The sequence below is a fragment of the Athene cunicularia genome (assembly GCF_003259725.1).
Source record: "Athene cunicularia isolate RWA chromosome 6 unlocalized genomic scaffold, athCun1 chr6_part1, whole genome shotgun sequence".
Lineage (NCBI taxonomy): Eukaryota > Metazoa > Chordata > Aves > Strigiformes > Strigidae > Athene > Athene cunicularia.
In genome coordinates, this window is record NW_020799105.1 from 18,274,674 (window position 1) to 18,292,727 (window position 18,054).

Sequence of the window (18,054 nt, forward strand, 5' to 3'; positions counted from 1 at the left end):
AGGGCAGTATGTTTGGTTGGGGATTTTTTTTGGTGGGATTTTTGTGGGGTGTTTTTTGTGTTTTGTTTTTTTTTTTTCCCTGGGGGGGTGGCTTTTTTTTTTATGACAAAGCAGCTATATTTTCTTAAAGACTTTTTCACACTGGAAATGTATGTAACATTGCCAATTTTTGGTTTTGTTATTTAGTCTGCATTAGGATCAAAGGGTTAGATGGTTGTGAGAAAAAGTGGCTGAAGAATAGTTCACCAGGAATATTCATGTAGTGATTAGTCCTTCACTGAATAGTGAAGGGAAGCAAGCATAAAGGATAATGAACTTCAGCTGAAGTATCACTTGAGCATTAAAAAAAGTATTCCCCTGGGACCAGTGTTGACTAAATTTTAGAAACATTTCTAAATATCTGATTTGATTAAATGTTCTCTAAAGCACTGTTTCATGGTGAACTGGATGCTTTGATAAGCTAGAAAGTGTTTTGGATTTATGATAATTGACATGGAATGTCTGCTGTAAGAGCGACTTATTGCATGTGAATTAACACTTAAAAACGTCTTCACAAGTGTCCCTTTGTAGACCAACATACACTATATGTAATTTGATTTCTGTTAATAATGAAAACAGCTGTTTCATCAAATCATTATGTTTTGAAATCTGCCAGCATTAACAAGCATACAGTAATGAAAATACTTTCCAAGTAGAAACTGCAGGATTCTAGGCTAGCAGAAAGGCATCTATGGTTTGCACCAGGGAGAATCTGACTCATAATCATTAGTATTTTACCCATGTACTGCAAAAGTTGACTTGTTTCTTCTTAGTGTTAACACTGAACACAAGATGATTTAACTTATTGGCATTGATGTTAGTTAGAATGAAGTTTAAGAATCGGAATGGGATCTATTTTAGTATCTGTGATGTCCTAGACAGACTTATCAGGTGAGTTTACTTTGACACAATGTGAGATACTGGGGAAGCATCCTAAAATTCATTGCATTAAAAAAATTTAAAACTCATTTCCAAAAAAGAAGTAGAACTGCAGAGACCAGTTTTAGTGTTCATTTTAATATGCCTTTATAGCAGGCAACACAAATGAGCAAAAAACCAGTACTAATTCCTCATCATAACAGGATTCAAGCAATGTCACTAGGATTCAGTAAAGTCGGATGAAATGACAGCAGCTCTTCAGCTATTAGAATGAGTTCGTTAACTAATCAAAATCAGGCATATGTATTTTGCATAAATCAGATAAAATTGTGACTTCAAAAACATTCATCTGAACGTCTCTGACAGAAAGGTATTGTAGAGTATAAATAATTACATTTATAATACAATGTGGTATTCAGGAAACCCTTTTAAGGGACAGATTTTTTTTCCCACTTTCCAACTTCAGAGGCTGTCACACATTCTCTGTGTTACCCTACCTGTTTATTTGTGTTGATTCTGGTCCTGGCTGATGGAGGGCAAAATATTCTCCATGCACCAGGAGTTGTAAACTGCACTGAATTTACTCAGCAAGAGAATGTTCTCTTAGTATTTTTCTTGGCAACCATTAATACACACACCTTAAAATAGTGCCAGGGCCCCACAGGATCCTTGCTATCCATCTTACCTGTGGGAAACGTTGCCTGCTTCCTTGGTCTCGATTTTCTCCAAGTATTGTGCATTCCAGAAGTGCAAATTTCACTCTGCCTAGTGACATGTAGTGTTAATACAAGTCAAAGAAAATAAAAATCTCTTAGTAATAGAATTTTACAGCCTTATAGTAACAAAGCCAACTGGGATATGTATTAAGGTTTCTGTAAGATTATGTATTATACAGTATACAGATTGGAGAGTCTGTTGGCACACCTGTCTAGAAAGAAGGTCCTATTTGTAATGGACAAATACAGTACTCACTATTTTGTTTTGTGGAATTATGTCTAATTACAGAGGAATCATTATGACCTGAAGGACTTACGACGTTTAACCACTGTTTCACTGCTAAGCACAGGCGCTAAAAACCAAAAGTTTAATATAGACCCATATGTTGGAAGAACTCACAAATTTCAAAGAAGATTATTCCAAAATTAAGTCCTGAATGTAGGTTGCTCATTTTCCTGCATAATTCATGTCCTTTATATTTGTGTTAAAATAGTCTTTTATTATCTGATCACAGATTTTTATTTTTTCTCATGAAAAAGACAAAAGTCATTAATATCCTGCTTGCCAAATATCAATTTATCTCCAAAGTGTTAGAGTATGAGAGCCTCTTCGACTAGAAAGAATAGTCAGATTGTTCCTAATATGGGGGAAAATGTGTATTTTTAATTTTTAGACAAAAAGAATAAATTTTATCTGAAATTTATGCACTCTTGAAAAAACATCACTTTGACCGAAGTGTTAAATGTGGAAATTTTTTTACCTTAACAGTTAAAAATTTGGTGAAATTTTAAGGAATATAAAACTATTTTCTTGTGATAAAAAGAACTGAGTGATCATGTATGAGAGATACAATGTTCAGGAAAAGTACCTAGAGACTGCAATGAAAGTTCAGACCACATAAGATCATTACTTTATTATACATAAAAATGGCTGAGTTTTCACTTTTTAATATATTTTGTTTTAACTTTGCTTCCATTTGTGAAAGTAACTTGCTAAAAATACCAAAAATAACAACATCCTTTTATTGTATTTGCAGGTTTACAGAATTACTTACCTTTGCATATAGTGATTATCCCCATAATTTTAATTAACCTCTTAAGTAATTTTTCTACAAAATTAATGAAATATTTTGTATTTCTGGTTTATGATGCAATTGCTGATTATGTGTTATGAGAAGATACAATGACAGATTCTGATGTGGACAAATAATGTAAGAAACTTGAATTAAATTTGTGGAGGTTGTCATACAGTTACTACATTTTAATATATATAGACTCCTATGCTTTTAAGAGGGCAGAACCCATTTTGGGGAGGTACTTGAAAATCAACATAAAGCATTGCAGTAAATGATTTAATCACAGTAGGAAGTGAGATGAGACAGACAAGAATTTGGCTGCTACTGCGCTCTGAAAAGTTTCACAAAGGGGATAATGTGAAGACTGAAGAGTGAATTTTAGGATGGTTTATTGACTTGCAGATTTCTGTCACTACAGAATTCTTTTGCAAGGTACCACACCATCCCTGTACCTTTGTTAATGTGAGAGAGCCCATCAGCAGTTCCAGCCAGAAGGAATAACCTTGCCAAATTACACATTTACAAATCCTGCAGTGGATTTTCTGGTAATTTGCCCACTATTCATTTTTTCTTGCTGAATAGTCATTTTCTTTCCTTTTTTTTTTTTTTTTTTTTTCAGCTCCATATAGAATAGTTATTAAAACTACTTCTTAAAGGCTTGTAAGCATTTTTAAGAAGTTTAGTTTGAACATGAGCATGCTCTTAGGGCTCAGAAGTAAAAAAACAAAAGCTAAACTCAAGACATTCCAAGATGTCCAGAAATGTTAACTTCTTCAAGAATGTATTCCATTCAAGTTAGTGGACTGACAGATGACACTCCAAAATGACATCATAGCATCTTTGCATCCTAGCCCTGAAAGTGGTTTCTTTCTCTCTCCCTCTTGCTGCTGTTGAAACCTGTGACTATCTTCACTCTGGTCTCAGTGGGAAAAGACAAAGTCAGTGACCATCTGTAAGATGTACATGTGGGTAGTTGTTATGCCAGCTCTACTGTTGTGACAAATATTCACCATATTACATATTCATGTATAAGTGAAGTCTGTAATGACTGCCTGCCTGTGGCAGAAGAATGCATTTCCCTGGTGCCCAGAAGGAATGTTGTTTGTCTAAACAAGTTGATACTGTGTCTTCGGGTGAGGAACTTTTTACTGACCCATACTGAAATGGAGAACAGTAACGTTTCTGACTAGGAAGAAGAATCCTGCACATTTTGTCAAAATGTGACGCATTAAGTAGGAGCAGACTCTGTGGTCAAAAAAGTTGTGCTGGACTGTATTTCTGTATGAGGGACAACCTGAAATCCCAGCTGACCCTCTAAATTGGACCATACTGTCTACATACTATACTACATACCTGTTGAAAGCAATGTAGCTGTTGCAGTTCCGCATAATTATGGTAAATTATTTGTCCAGACAATGCAGACCTATTAAAAAAACAAAAATAAAAGTGATGGGATACAGAGAATAACCTTGTCTTTTGGTCCAAAGCTGAGGACAGTGCTTCAGGAACAGTGTCACAAGGTGTATGCTATGGTTTTTGCAATAGGAATATTTTACATGACTTAATACTTTACTTCTGGTAGAATTTTCCTCAGTGTTCACTGTTTGTTGTAAATGCAAAAAGGCATAATAAAATTATACAACATTTAGGTATTGTACCCCAGCCAAAGTGGCTTACATTCATTTGAAACATCATCTGTCTCAGTAATTAGAATACTTACAGTTAACAGGGACCTGGCCCAAGCTATTTGTTTTTGGACTATATTCTGTTCAAGCATCTGCCCTTGAGTTAATTTATTTTAAATTTCTCAGTATGTTCTAGGTATGGCCTGCATATTTAATTCCTCTTGAATATTTTTTTACCATTGGTGAATGAATTACCCTTTCAAATTAAAAAAAAATCCTGATATTTTGTATGTGGAAAGAATATAGAATTATATTATTTTCCATTATGAACAATTATTTCTTATTTGTTTTGTTGACAAAAATTACTTTAAAAAAAAAAAATTAAGACCTTTGGGATGTGAGTGAAAGAATCCCTGTTTTCACCTCACTGTCTTTCCAGGGTAAAAAAAATGCATAGAAAGACTGGAAATTATGTGACACCATAAGCGAGAACTATTATTCTAGGGTAGTAGATAATTATATGGCTTTTGTTATTTTACAGTACAATCATTTCAGTTCAGTTACCGTATTTTAAAAGTATATTTGGGGAATGTTTAAATAATGTTATCCTGTGAGTTACTTTACTGATACCTCCATTTGACTTATGCAGAAGTCCCATTTTAGAATATTAAAATATTTAGAAACATTGACATATTTGTCATTTGAGAGATTTGTCAGATATCAATCTCTCAAAATGAAAATAACATGAAAATATTTATGGATTTTTTTTTAATTCCAGAAGTTCAAAGATCAACATTATTAATATCAATTAGTAAATAGAGGGAAAATTCCCAGTACCTTTTAATTTCATTTTGGATCTCCTTTCTTTCTGCAGGTGTAAGAAGGAAAGGAGAAAAATGTTTAAAGAAACAGAACATTGTTGATGTACGTTGAGGAACTCTGGCAGAAGCACTAGAGGCAAAAATTGGGTCAAAAATTGACATAAAACACTTTGTCTTGTACCATATATAATCTGTAATGACAGTATAGTGTGTGCCTATATCTGCATCTATGTGCATGTATTTATCATACAAAGGAGGCCCTGGCCTTTTTACAAGTTATAAGATCATATAGAGATTAAGTAAAATAAGAATTTTGTATGCCTCGGTTGTCACTCAGCTATCTCAAAGTACTGCACAAAAGTGAGGACTATCATTCCGGTTTAACAACTGGAGAAAATAAGGTCTGGGTGGTTAAAGAACACACTGCAGTTCGCAGGTTAAATCTGGGCAGAGCTGGGAGAACACTGCTTCTCTTCTTCCCAGGCTACTGTCAGCTCTGACAAATGGCAGCTTTAGTGTATTCTTGTCACTAGGTCATTGTTAATGACATTTGAAATCTACATGTTAAATGAAAGTGTGAAAAATGCTTAATAGTTGTTTTGTCAGGAAAAAGTTATACATAAAACCACTTTGTACTTTTTATTGAAACAATTTAGCTATTAAAGCATATTTAACAAATCCAATTTTTTGATGCGTGGTGTGCCACAATTACCATCAACTTTTATTACCTTTGGCAAATGATCATTGCTGTTCTCTGAATGACTTCACCTAGACAGATTTTTCCATTTCATCCAGCACAAAAAGCAGTTCATTAGTTCCTATAACAGTGCTTGCATTCAATCAGCCATATTAAGCGGTGACCTATTAACGGGATGGTTCAAAGGCTTAGAGATACACGTGTTTGGATTTAGATTGACTTGCACTGTCCCAGAAGTTAAACTCAGTCTTTTATAGCTCTTAGAAATCATCTTGGAACAATGACTTTAATTGACCTCTAGTTAGTAAGCAAATAGTATGTAGAAAATCTATATAACTGAATATCCTTAAACCTAATGGAGTTACTGTCCCCATACTAAGGAACCCTTAGCCATATCATATTTTAGGTCCAGTCGTAAAGCTTTGGTTTGCTAATTCATATTCTTCTAACAGACTGAGTTGAGTGTTGTGAAATGGCAACGTTAGCATTTTCACAAGCCATCATCTTTTTCATAAGAAAAATGAATGAATGTATATTTTAATTTTATTGGTAACGTGTTGGACCGCTCCATTCTCTTTGCCTTCCTTATAGAATGAGTGCAGAGAAAGACATTTTAGAGTAAAGGTACATATTTCTAGGATACTTAAAGATGTTATAGATCATCTCTGTGATCAAACTGAAGATGAAAATTGACTTTGTATTCATGCTTGACATTTATTTTCCAGGAAGTAAAGAAATAATGGTGTGGATTTTGTATGCTTTTGATTTACATTATTTACTCACTACAGTTATATAGACAATATGTTGAAAATTGTCTAGTTACGTGTAGTTTCCTTCTGTGTAGCTGTTTTAGAACCCTATTGTTTCCTACTGAGTTTATTTAATTTGAATAGATGCAAAATTGTCTGTATAGAGGACTTATTTTGTCATTCATTGAAAGGCTAGATGTACAATGTTTCCAGAGTGAGGAGCGCGTTTCTCCTCCTAGGAATGGTGTAGAGTCATAAGGGATCAGTGATTGAAAGTTTTCCTCTAGAACCTTTAGTTGTTATGAGGTACTTACTGTTTGTTGTGCAGTGAGGTCATAATTCTACCCACAGTGATTATCGTATCACATCATAGTTCTGTCTGGTTTTGCTTGCAAAGCATTGTGGCTCCATTTGTATATGTTTTGTTTGTGTTTTTCAGACATAACCAAATGATGCGTTTCTAAAATGTGTTTGTTCCAAGTATTTCATATGGCTCAGAATTTAATAACTTTGGATTGTGTTATAACAATAATACCCCCTGATACAATCATAGGATTAATAGGCATTTTTTAAAATATTGGTAAGATTCTTTTTTTATGTTTCGGTTTTCAGAATTGTGTGCTTTAAAGATATGAAGATAAATGAGAACTTGGAATTGTCAATAATTTCTGTAGTGTGACAGAGGAAGAAAGCAGTGTGATGGCATCATTTTCCCTGAAAATAACAATCATAATCCTAAACCCAGGAGTTATTGACCTTGAGTAGGAAGGAAGAGAAAGAGAAGTGTAAGATGAACACGTAAAATGGTGGCTCTGGAGGCTAGAAGATAGAAAAAGAAATCTTAGGAGTTCTCTTTCAGTGAAATCTTAAGGTTCTCTTTCAGTGTTGTCTTGGTATGTGTGGCCAAAGGTGTCGTCTGACAACACCCTTTCTTCCATGATTCAGACAATATAAATTACTATTGGTGAAAATTGGTTTTAATAGTTTTTCATACAAAAGTTCCCGAAGTGAATATTTTTTCTGATTTATTTTCCTGCATTTTCTTAGCTTTAATTGGAGAGCATAGCTCTCCAAGTTTCAAGTGTATTTCCTGCAACAGCTTTTATACCTGCTAATGATGGATACTCAAGCTGTTTATTTTGTTCACTGTACAAGTCCTTATCTCACATAGAAAAAAAAAAAAAAGTATAGTATTGTTAAACTATCACTTCTAAGAAAATAATATATGCTCTTTTTCTGCTCTTGGCAAATACCTCTTGAAAAAGTCAGAATCTTCAAGAAGAGTCTGCATTGCCCTTTACAGATTTCTTCCAAGAAAGGGATCTTTCTACCTCTTTCACTAGAAGGGCTACAAAAGTACCAGAACACCTTCCAAAAAGACTTGCTGGAAATCACAAAAAGCTCTTTTCATCTTCTCACAAATATATTTCTTACGAATGCTACTATATGTTTCATAAAAGCCAGTAAGATTTCTGATGGAGTTAATACCATCACCAATTCATGAGTAGCATGCCTTGTGCCTCTATAATAGTACCTCAGTACCACCTTACAGTTTATTTTTGAGGGTTTTTTTCTTTCCTGGGAAGCGGTACATAACAGCTAAGGCCATGCAGAATATCTGATGGATTTCCAGTCTCAATCAGATGCCATACTCGCCCCTCAGGTAGGTAGGAGTGAGATCAAGGCACTTTTTGCACTCTTACTGTTTGAGGCTGTCTTGTAAAATGAGAAGACTATTTGATTGTGGGATGCTTTTACAAATTCTTTGATAGTCCCCTGCTCCCATGAGGCTGCAACATGATCTTTTTTTTTTTTTTTTACATCATTCAGTAGGTCAGACTTCCTGATGTAGAACAGACTGTCGGGTCGGTCCTTTGTTTAGTGTTTCTGCAGTCTGAAATTCCTCTATCCACAAAGATGTCTTCAGTAATTATGTGGAATATGCAAAAGAGAAGGAATAGTTACATGTCCCTGAAGCAATTTGGGATATTTTTGGGATGTGATGGGTATTTGGGATGCAATGCATCTACATTTGTTCCATTTGAGCCATAGGCATATCTGGTGCACTTGAATTACAGCATTTGTTTGCAGTACTCTTGGGGACTGCTGGGGGGACATAAGCCTGGATTGTTATTGCAGTCTCGGCTAACGGTGTTGGAGATATCGATATCACTGTCTCAACTCTTGAACAGTTCCTAAGAAATTATATACTGTGGTAGGCTACTTGGGAGATGCAAGGACTAAAGACAGTGAGAATAATGACAAAATATTTATATCTATGGTGGCCCACCCTGCATAGATTATTTTAATGTAACTTCAGCTTTTTGTTGGAAAAGAAGTACTTTTCTTTCATAAGCCTGAATATCATAGACCTAACTCTTCTTCTACTCTCCCATAGAAAATGCAACAGTGCAGCCATCTACCTAAAAATGCAAGGCCAGGAACTAGGAACAACAGAGGACCAGCCTCTCTCCTCTTCTATCCTTTGCTTGATCTTGAAACTTGGACTCATTCAGATCATTGCACAAACTGTCAGACCATCTGCCTTCCCCTGCTCATGTGCAGAATCATAGTGTCTAAAGCAGCCTAACTAGAGACGCACTTCTACAACTAGCACCTTTCTTTTATTCCCTAGTAATTTCTGCCCTCTGTGCCTTAGGTAATTGTAAGTACTTCCTGCTTATGACCTTCATATTTTTACATCCAGTTTTCCCACATAGCTGAGCTTTCTCCCTTCGTTTCAGCACCTTTCCCTATTGATGGATATTTTCTGCGTTCCACTTTCTTTCAGCAAAGTTACTCATCAGCTACTGTTAATTTGTCTCTCTGATGTCCCACTGACATAGGTTGGCCAGTAACATAGGACCAGCTATTTTGCTATGTGTTTTTTTTCTTCCATTCCTACTATGTAGGCCCAAGTTTTGCAATAATTTAATTATTTTTAGACAGACTAACAACAGGTTCTAGTGGTAATTTACCTCCTAAACAGCCGATACAGTGTTGAACTCATATGCTAGTTTATCCCATCGTAATTTCTGTTTAAAAGGCAACATCTTGTATCAGCATCATATCTCTGATCCCGATAAGGTTTGTGGGGTTTAGCTACTGACTTTAAGAAAGATAAAAGAGCAGACCTGAAATTCATTGCTTCAGTATCACCATTAGAATTGCACTTTCACTGTTTGCACCCTTTGGTGGTGTTAGGCACAAGTCAATAGTGGACACAGTAACATCAGCAAAAATTCTTCCAGCTTCCCTTGGCCTTAGGTGGCACTGGGGACTCCTGTAGTTCTTCTGTTAGTAATGGATCTTCCTAAGTGGATCTGGTCTTCAGATTCCCTGAGGAAGATTTTGTCCCCTGTGCCTGCTTATCCAGATGATGTCTGAGAGTTTTAGGAGCTTTGTCATTGTCTGGCTTGTAACTAAAGGACGTGCTATTGGCTGAGGTCCAAGATAATTCATTCAGTTGCTTGACGTCCTGTAGCCTGGGGATAAGGAGAAGGTGACTCCACCAAATAATGAAGACTCCAGTCTCATTGGCTGAATGGCAATTCTGTACAACAATAAAATAAAATAATTAATGTATTTTAATTATAGTCCTCTTTAAAATCCTTTGCCTTAGCATAATTTTTTAATAATGCTCAACTGAAAGAACAAACCCAGAAAATATACAGATGTAACTTTGTTAATAATTCATACATACATTTTGAATGCAGTTTGAAAAAGGTACAGAAACACAGGAATTACTGAGCGTTTTTTGTTTGGTTTGCTTTTTTCTTTTTCTCCTTTTGAACAGCCTGGATATATTATATTGTCCAGGAATCTTTTTCCCATTGTATTGCTTTGAAGATAATGAAGGCATTTGAGATCACCATTACCTGTCTGTAGATTAAGCTGAAATACCTTGATTTCTTTTAATTGTGATTAACTTAAGATCATCAGTAAAAGTAGCAAAGATTTTGAAAGACATGAAAGGGTATCTTCCCTGAGTCTGTGATAGCAATATATATTTCTGTACAGAAGAGATTTTAAGGAACCTTAATATTTGGCATTTCATTTCATAGATCAGAAAGTAAGTAATTCTAGACTTCCATTCTTTCCCTTCCAAAATTGAGAAAACAAATGTAAATGATTTAAAAGCAATTAGTTGTATGCATATTGTCCTGTCAAACCATCTATTCCTTTCTAGTATGTAAATTTTGAGGCAAGCTTGATTCATCTGACTCATTGATGTGAAACAGGGGAAAACCAAGGCTGCCATTCTAAACTGATGTGGGTTGTATTCCATTCTAATTTTATTGTTATAGAAAAATAAGACAATTTTAAAATCAGTTTGAGTCAATAATAGTGTAATAGCCTCCTAAAATGATATTATTATTTATTCATGCTTAGTTAAATATAACTGTAACATAAAATAAATGATTATCTGTTTTGGATATAATTTCATAATAAGGCCTTTGAAGGTCGTTTGAACTACTGCACTAATTAATGTTTTATTTCCAGCCTTCCTTAATTATTCTTGCCAGATGGTCCTTTATTTATGTTATTGCTTGGAGTTTCCAGCTGAGGTTGTTTGATTGTTGAAGAAAAATATGTGATGGCACCATAAGATAACTGTAATTGAATTGTTAGGTATGTTAGAACATTCAAGCCTTCTGTCCCTGCTTTAGCCACATCTGGGAAATAAGTTTGTTAACAAAGTGCTTTGGCACCTCATTGAATACTTGATGTGATATATGAAAATGTTTAGAGCAAACTCAATTAACATAAAAGCTGTTAGAAAAGAGAACTCTGGTAGCTTCTCATTCATTTATGAATTACAAAATCTTCTGGGTAAAATGCACAAATGGGTAAATTACCAGGTGGTTGGTTTTGTTTTGGCTTTTGTTAGGTGTTGTTTGTTAGCGTCTGACTTACTTTTCTCATATCTAGACAATATTGCTTTTGTGTTTATAATAGAGTATCTTTACACTAGACAAAATGATGTAATAACAGCATAGTAATGCTCAAATTATTTGGGTATCATGTGTCTAGCTTTGGTAATTAATATCTCAGGAGTGCTAGTTTCTAACGGGGTTAATTTCAACACTGAGAGATACCAGGTTTGGCAACAGGAATGTAAAGACAGCATTTGCAGGAAACGCAACTGTTTTGTTTTATCGAATCATCAATGTTGTTTGTGTTATGATAGTAAGTAAGTATCCCATTTGTTCTTTGAAATTTCTGTGGCATCAGGTTCTATGTAGCAACACATGAACAAACGTGTTCTGAAAAATAAGAGGAAATAAGGGGAAAAATGGGATGTAATATTACACAAATGCATAATTTTCTTCCAACAGTGTAAATAAAATATTTGTTTTATCTCTTCTCTCTCTTTTCAAACCATTGTTTTAACCATTTTTCTATAATCATTGCAAGAAGCAGTTTTGGGAAGTGGAGATGAGTTTACCACCCTAAAACAAACATGGAGGAAGATGTTGAATGCATTTTACAGACATCAGGGTATACAGTGTGTCAAGGTAGCTGGGAAGAAAGAACTGAGATGTTTGTGTAGGAAATTGGTTAATGGAGGAACAAGAAAGATATTAACACAAAGGTTCAGAATCAGGGGGAAAAAAAATAATTGTACTGTCTCGAAAATGAAAAGTGAGACATGTATTTTTTTCTCACTAATAGCAGAGTACTGCAGGAGATTTAGGTAAAATGTACTATAAAAAGAAGGTAAATCAACTACAAATTAGAAATAATAAGAAAAAGCTTACCATAACAATGGGTAATAAGTGCTTGTTGAATAAGAATAGTCTTAGAGAAGATGACTTTTCTCTGTTTGTCTAGTGTTTTGATTTTATTAGAACAATAGAAAACGCTCTGAAAGAAAACTATCATTTCAGTTGCGGAAATTGGCTCCGATTTGAAAATATGGATGTGCTGTGTGAAGTTTCACAAATCTATAACAGCTTTTAGAAACATCAGTAAAATTTTGTATTGTCTTTTTCTGTTGGGGTCCGTGTTTAACAGCTCAACATATTTCCTTGGCAAATCTTCATTGTTTGCTACACGTAGTTTTCCTGAGCAGCAGATAGTCTGGGCACTCAAGAGAAATAGTCTCTCCCTCAGCCCATATCAAAGATGTGTGTTCTTGGCTTGTGAGTACTCGGAATGTAAAACTCTCTTCAGATGTTATGGAAGATGGGAAGCAGCTGCTCTCTTTCAGAGCACAAATGTAGGGCTGTCAATGCACACTGTCTGCCATGGAGCAGGATGGAGCCCATACAATGGTGCCCATCACACAATACAGATGTATCAAATTAAGGCTCTACCCAATTGGTTTTTGCTACTTCCTGTGTAATTCAAGCACTTTGTGATTTGTTAACTCATTCGGCCGTAAAAACGTTATAAATATGCATTATCTGAATTGCTGCTCTGAAAAATGGGACCCTGGAGCTGGTGGTAACATCTCTGCAGCAGTGGTGGAATGAGTGAGCACTTCTGTCAGCTGCAGGAGATCTCCCCATTCATATTTAAATCTAGTCCTTGTGCCAAAACAGAAATGCAGACTGTTCACGTGCTCATCTTCCACAGTGTTAAGCGTACATGCCTCTGAACCGCAGACAGAAAAGAGAGACGAATTTCTCTAACGACCAGTTAGATTGACCAGAAACTGCGTTTAGCAACTGGTTTCCCAAATATTTAAAATAGGTAAAAGAAGCAAGAGTATGGGTGTGCTTTCACCTTAGTAATTTTTAAACTCTTTTCACTTTTAGTTTTCTTTTTATCAATTAATCATTTGTCTGCCTTTCACTTCCCTGCCTCACTATATAAACCAAATTTCCCCAACAATACTGTGTCATATTTTTTGAAATAAAAATTTTAGGACTGTATATGAACTTCCTTCACTCCTTTTCCCTCTTTCTAGCTAGTGATGCAAAATAACAGATCAAGGCCAATGCCTCCAAGTTCCATAGCTGCCTTGTCATCGGCATATTTAATTCTGCTGATTTGCAGACAGCATCTTTTCCGAAGTCTCACAAGAGGTTCTGCATTTTGCTGTCTCCACTCAGTGCAGTGGGAAGGAGGGTGGCCAGCTGGAAAGAGACACAAATCGTAAGAGAAGTGAGCTGACCTCTGACTTCAGTATCTATGTGAATGGGAGGTTGGTCCTGGACAGTCTCTTACCACAGCAGGATATCCCAGTGTGAAATGCCAGCATGAAATTACGAATTATCATGCTTTTTAACTTCAGGATATGCTGCTAACTTTATATTTCCATAAAGTCACCATAGCATTACAGAGGTATGTGCAGAAAAAGGTATTGTCTAGCCATTGTGACATTAAATTGTATTGGAGTAATTTAGCAGTCTTTTGTTACACTTAGTTTAATTCTCCTGCCTTTTATAGGGATTCATAAAATTCCTGTGCAGAAAAAAAAAAAAATCCCCAGGCAAAAGATTAAGTGTCTTTTTTAACCTTATTGTGTAAACCTCTAAATTCTTTGACATTACATATGGTTTTTCATGGTGTAGAAGATCAATATTAGTGTTTCTTCATGCCCACAATGCAAGATGTATTACCCAAGGTACATGACATACTACCCAACCAAAGCACCCGCAGAGATTTGTAGGTGGTGTTGGGTTACAACTGTTTTTTCCTGGAAGCTAAAATTGCCTAAATCTTGGCTCTCACTGTGCTGTTTTTTCCCTCATTATATATTTAAGAGGGTCAAATCATTCATCATTCTCAATTACTGGGATATAATTCACTGCATGCAATGTGAGCTACAGACCAGATGCCTGGAAAATTCCTGCACTGACCAATAATCTTAGGTCCCAGTACACATTCTGTTTTTAATACAACAGTAACATGTTTGTTTCCTATTGAATTATTTGCAGAAGATGCACACCCAATCAAAGCTTTGTCAGAGAGGTGGTTATCAGAATGGGACACAATCAGGGAGACTCCAGGCAATATAAACATTCTGGGCTCTGTTCTTTTAACAGCCTATAAAATACCAATAACATTTAAAAGGAATAACTTGATTTTATTAAAGAGCAGGATCTGTCATGGGAACTTGTGGCTGCAAGGCGTTTAAATGAATGTCTCTTAGTGGACTGGTAGTCCTGCCCTCTAGTACAATTTACAGGTAATAGAAAATAAGTGCTTTCATTTTATCAGTGTTTCATCTTGCTTTTAGTCTTCTCTAATATTGTCGCATAAAATCATTTATTCTTCATGGTGTCACACGTTAAATTCATCAGAGCTAAGGTACAGACATCACACTAAAAAAAAAAAAATCAAAACAATCTCTGCATAAACAACCCATTTTGGGTTTTAATTTTTTGCTTTAGCTTACTGCAGCATACCCATCTTCATACGTTTGATGCCAATTCTTGATTCATACCAACGAATATAAGGTACTAAAGGAATGTAAAGACTGGGGGGTTCCTGTGTCAATGGAGTCTCAGTATCCAGGATTCTTGAGTGGTCAACACTCACAGTGGTTGGTTCTTTTAAATCTGAAGCTGCAGCATTAACTTTGTTTGTGTCTGACAGAGCTTTTAAATGGAATAGTTTTTGGCAAGCTCAGAATTTGAAAAAAGAACAGGTGGAAACATATTGGAAGATAGTCTATTGGTTAAGATTGTGGTGGTATGGGAGCCCATACTATACTCATTCAGCTCAGTACACCAGTGGCCTAGTTTAGCCCAGTTTTCTGGAAATGTAGTGTCACAGGGACTGATGGGAAGGCTGAAAACAGCCTTTTTAGGTAGCTTAAGGGAGGGTACAAATGGTCTTCTAATTTCACAAGGTAGCAATAACAAGCTATAAATGGTAACATATGAGAAGTGCTAGATAGGAGAGAATAAATTGCAAAGGATTTTGAAATTGAAGACAAATAAGAGGTATTTGATATGATAGGGAAACTGAGGAGCCAGTGAAAGGATGTTAAGCAAGGAATGATATGATCACGGTGATGACAAGATAATGATCTCTGTAGAAATGCTGTGAATAGACATAAGTGGCCCAGGATTGCATTTGTCAAGCCTAGTGAGATGGCTGCAGTGGTCGAGGTAAAAGCTGATGACCACATGAGTGAGAAACGGGATTGTGGGTTATTAAATGTGCTCACACTGTTCTGTGGTTGCATTTAATCTGTTGTTGGTATTTGCAAAGCCCTTTCAGTCCTTTTTAATTACAGTTTTGTGAAATACTGAAATTTTCAATTTTGTTGCTTTTGTTCATTTGTCCTAGAAATGGAAAATAAATTCATTTGGGTAAACCTGAATGATTTTTTTTTTTTTTTCTCTAGGGTTCTGAGTTTTATAAAATATCTGGGGAGATTAAATGCCAAGTTTAACATGACATATACTTCTAATAAAAACAAAGAATACATGGAAGTGAAAAATCAGAATCTTAGGCTTGGAGGAGGAGGAGCTTTCATCCAAATTATGTGCCTTATTAATTACTAAGGCACTTATGTGTGTTTAAGATAGGAAACCACAATTAGAATTATTCCTTTGCCTTACCTGGAGCAGAGAACTGGAAATAAAACTTTCCATTGCTAAAAAGAGTGCACCAGTTGCTAAGTTAGAACATTCTGGAGCATATCTCTCTCTGAGCCTGTCATATTAATGTTTTTTACTGGGGGAAAGATTAATTGTACCAAATAGTAAAAAGTGATGACTAGTGCCCTCATCAGCTGGGGGAGATGCTAAGTTCCTTTTTTTTTTTTTTTTTCTCTCCAAAGAATAATTTAATTATAGTTATGAACTGGAATGGCTTAAAGAGGAGAGACAGGGAAATCTCAGGCTAGGCCAAATGTAAATCAAAACATTTTGAAAAAGTAACTGGGAAATTAGGAGGTCAATGTATTAGCAAATTTTTTTTGTGTTTCTTTGGGTTTTTTAACCTTATAGTTGATGATGACTGAGAGGGTCCTCTCGAAGTTCATGTAGAACAGGAGATGGATTCAGGTGCTTTGACTTGTGCTGTAGAGAAGAATGCCTTTTTCTGTAGAACACAAAGGAAACTCAGCTGTAGATGTCCAAAGCTGTATGGAACTAGTGGCTACCTTGTTTCCCATTCTTACACTTAATCAGCTGTAAATGACACCAATTCTTTATGGCCTGTTTTGTTCCTGACTACATCTAACATATAATCAATATAAATTGTCTCAACATCCCTCCTTCTATACAAAGACCACGTGGGAGAAATGAGCACAGAATTTCCTACAGAAAATCCCATGTTAACTCAGATGTTTCTTTGTTTCTGGGACAGTAATATATAGCATTGACATTTTCCATTCCTATTAACCAGAATGGTCACTGGGCACCTAAAACCAAAACCAGTGTTTCTGGATGTATGTTAATATAACTACAAGCAATAATATAAAAAGGAAATATTTGGAATATTTATTTGAAATATATATATTTTCAAAAGAAGATTCTATGGTAAATTAATAAAATGAATAAGCCTGATGCAGTTAACTGCCATATGTGAGGAAAATTCAATTAAACATAAATTGAAGAACTTGAGTTACTTTTGAACATGACAGTATATCATGTGACATTTTGGCTCAATATCTAGTTTCCAGTTGTCAGATAAAGATGATTATTTGCAGACAGCCATTGTTCCCTCTGGCCTGTATCACTTCTGTCATGAGAGTGTGGTGCTTTGATTTTGTTTAGTTTAAGTAAACTACGTATGGAACATCACAGCCTTTCCCCTGTCCTCTTGCTGCAGACTCTCCATGTTTTTCTGTCACAGCTGCGCTAGATCTTAATGTATTTCCAAATGTCTGTAGAAAATATGTTGATGTAAATGCTATCAGGACTGAATGGTAATGACTTAAGAAAAATGAAGTCATATTCAATTTAAATAATGAAGCATGATATTAAAAAAACCCCACACCCTCAGTTTTCAGTTACCTGGTCCACACTTTCCCAATAGTCATTCTACCTATTCTCCCCTCTTAGTCACAGATCATGGGGTTTACACAAATCATAAATTCTTTTACAGTAGCTATGTGTTTTCAAATAGAAATTGAAGCCCTGAGGTTGCAGTGGGCTACACAGGGAGATTTACAAGAGTTGAGGATTAATCAAATTGAATAAGGATTTCAGGTTTTCTTTGGGAAAGTTATGTGATTGCACGTAATTGCAACATTCCCTGAATCTAGTTCACCTGTGGTTGTTCTCTTTTTAAGTAGTGTATAATGAAAACCAAACTGGTTTATGTTAATATCTGTAATATTGAAATGAACTTTGAAGACTATCCTGCTCTAATGGTTAGACAAACTGTTACATTTAACCTAAGGTCTGATTGACAAAATAAAGAAATATTAAAGCAAATGTAAATTCATTTTTAAAACCTTTCCTAGTCTTCAGTATTATGTATTTCTTATTCTTAATCTTAAATACCAATGGAAGTGCCATCACTTTATAATAATATCATA

At 35.3% G+C, this 18,054-nt stretch overlaps 1 protein-coding gene across 7 annotated transcripts in view; it reads left to right on the plus strand.

Moving 5' to 3' along the window:
• ATRNL1 (attractin like 1) overlaps positions 1–18,054 on the plus strand; it is a 518,966-nt gene that overhangs the window by 334,645 nt on the left and 166,267 nt on the right. The window contains exon 27 of one of the 7 annotated variants that reach the window (XM_026851060.1): positions 5,210–6,593. The exons of the other annotated variants lie outside the window; for them this stretch is intronic. Coding sequence (XP_026706861.1) covers positions 5,210–5,215 — 6 coding nt within the window. The 3' untranslated portion in view covers positions 5,216–6,593. Of the gene's footprint in view, positions 1–5,209; positions 6,594–18,054 lie in introns of those variants that run through there. 7 annotated transcript variants of the gene reach the window in all.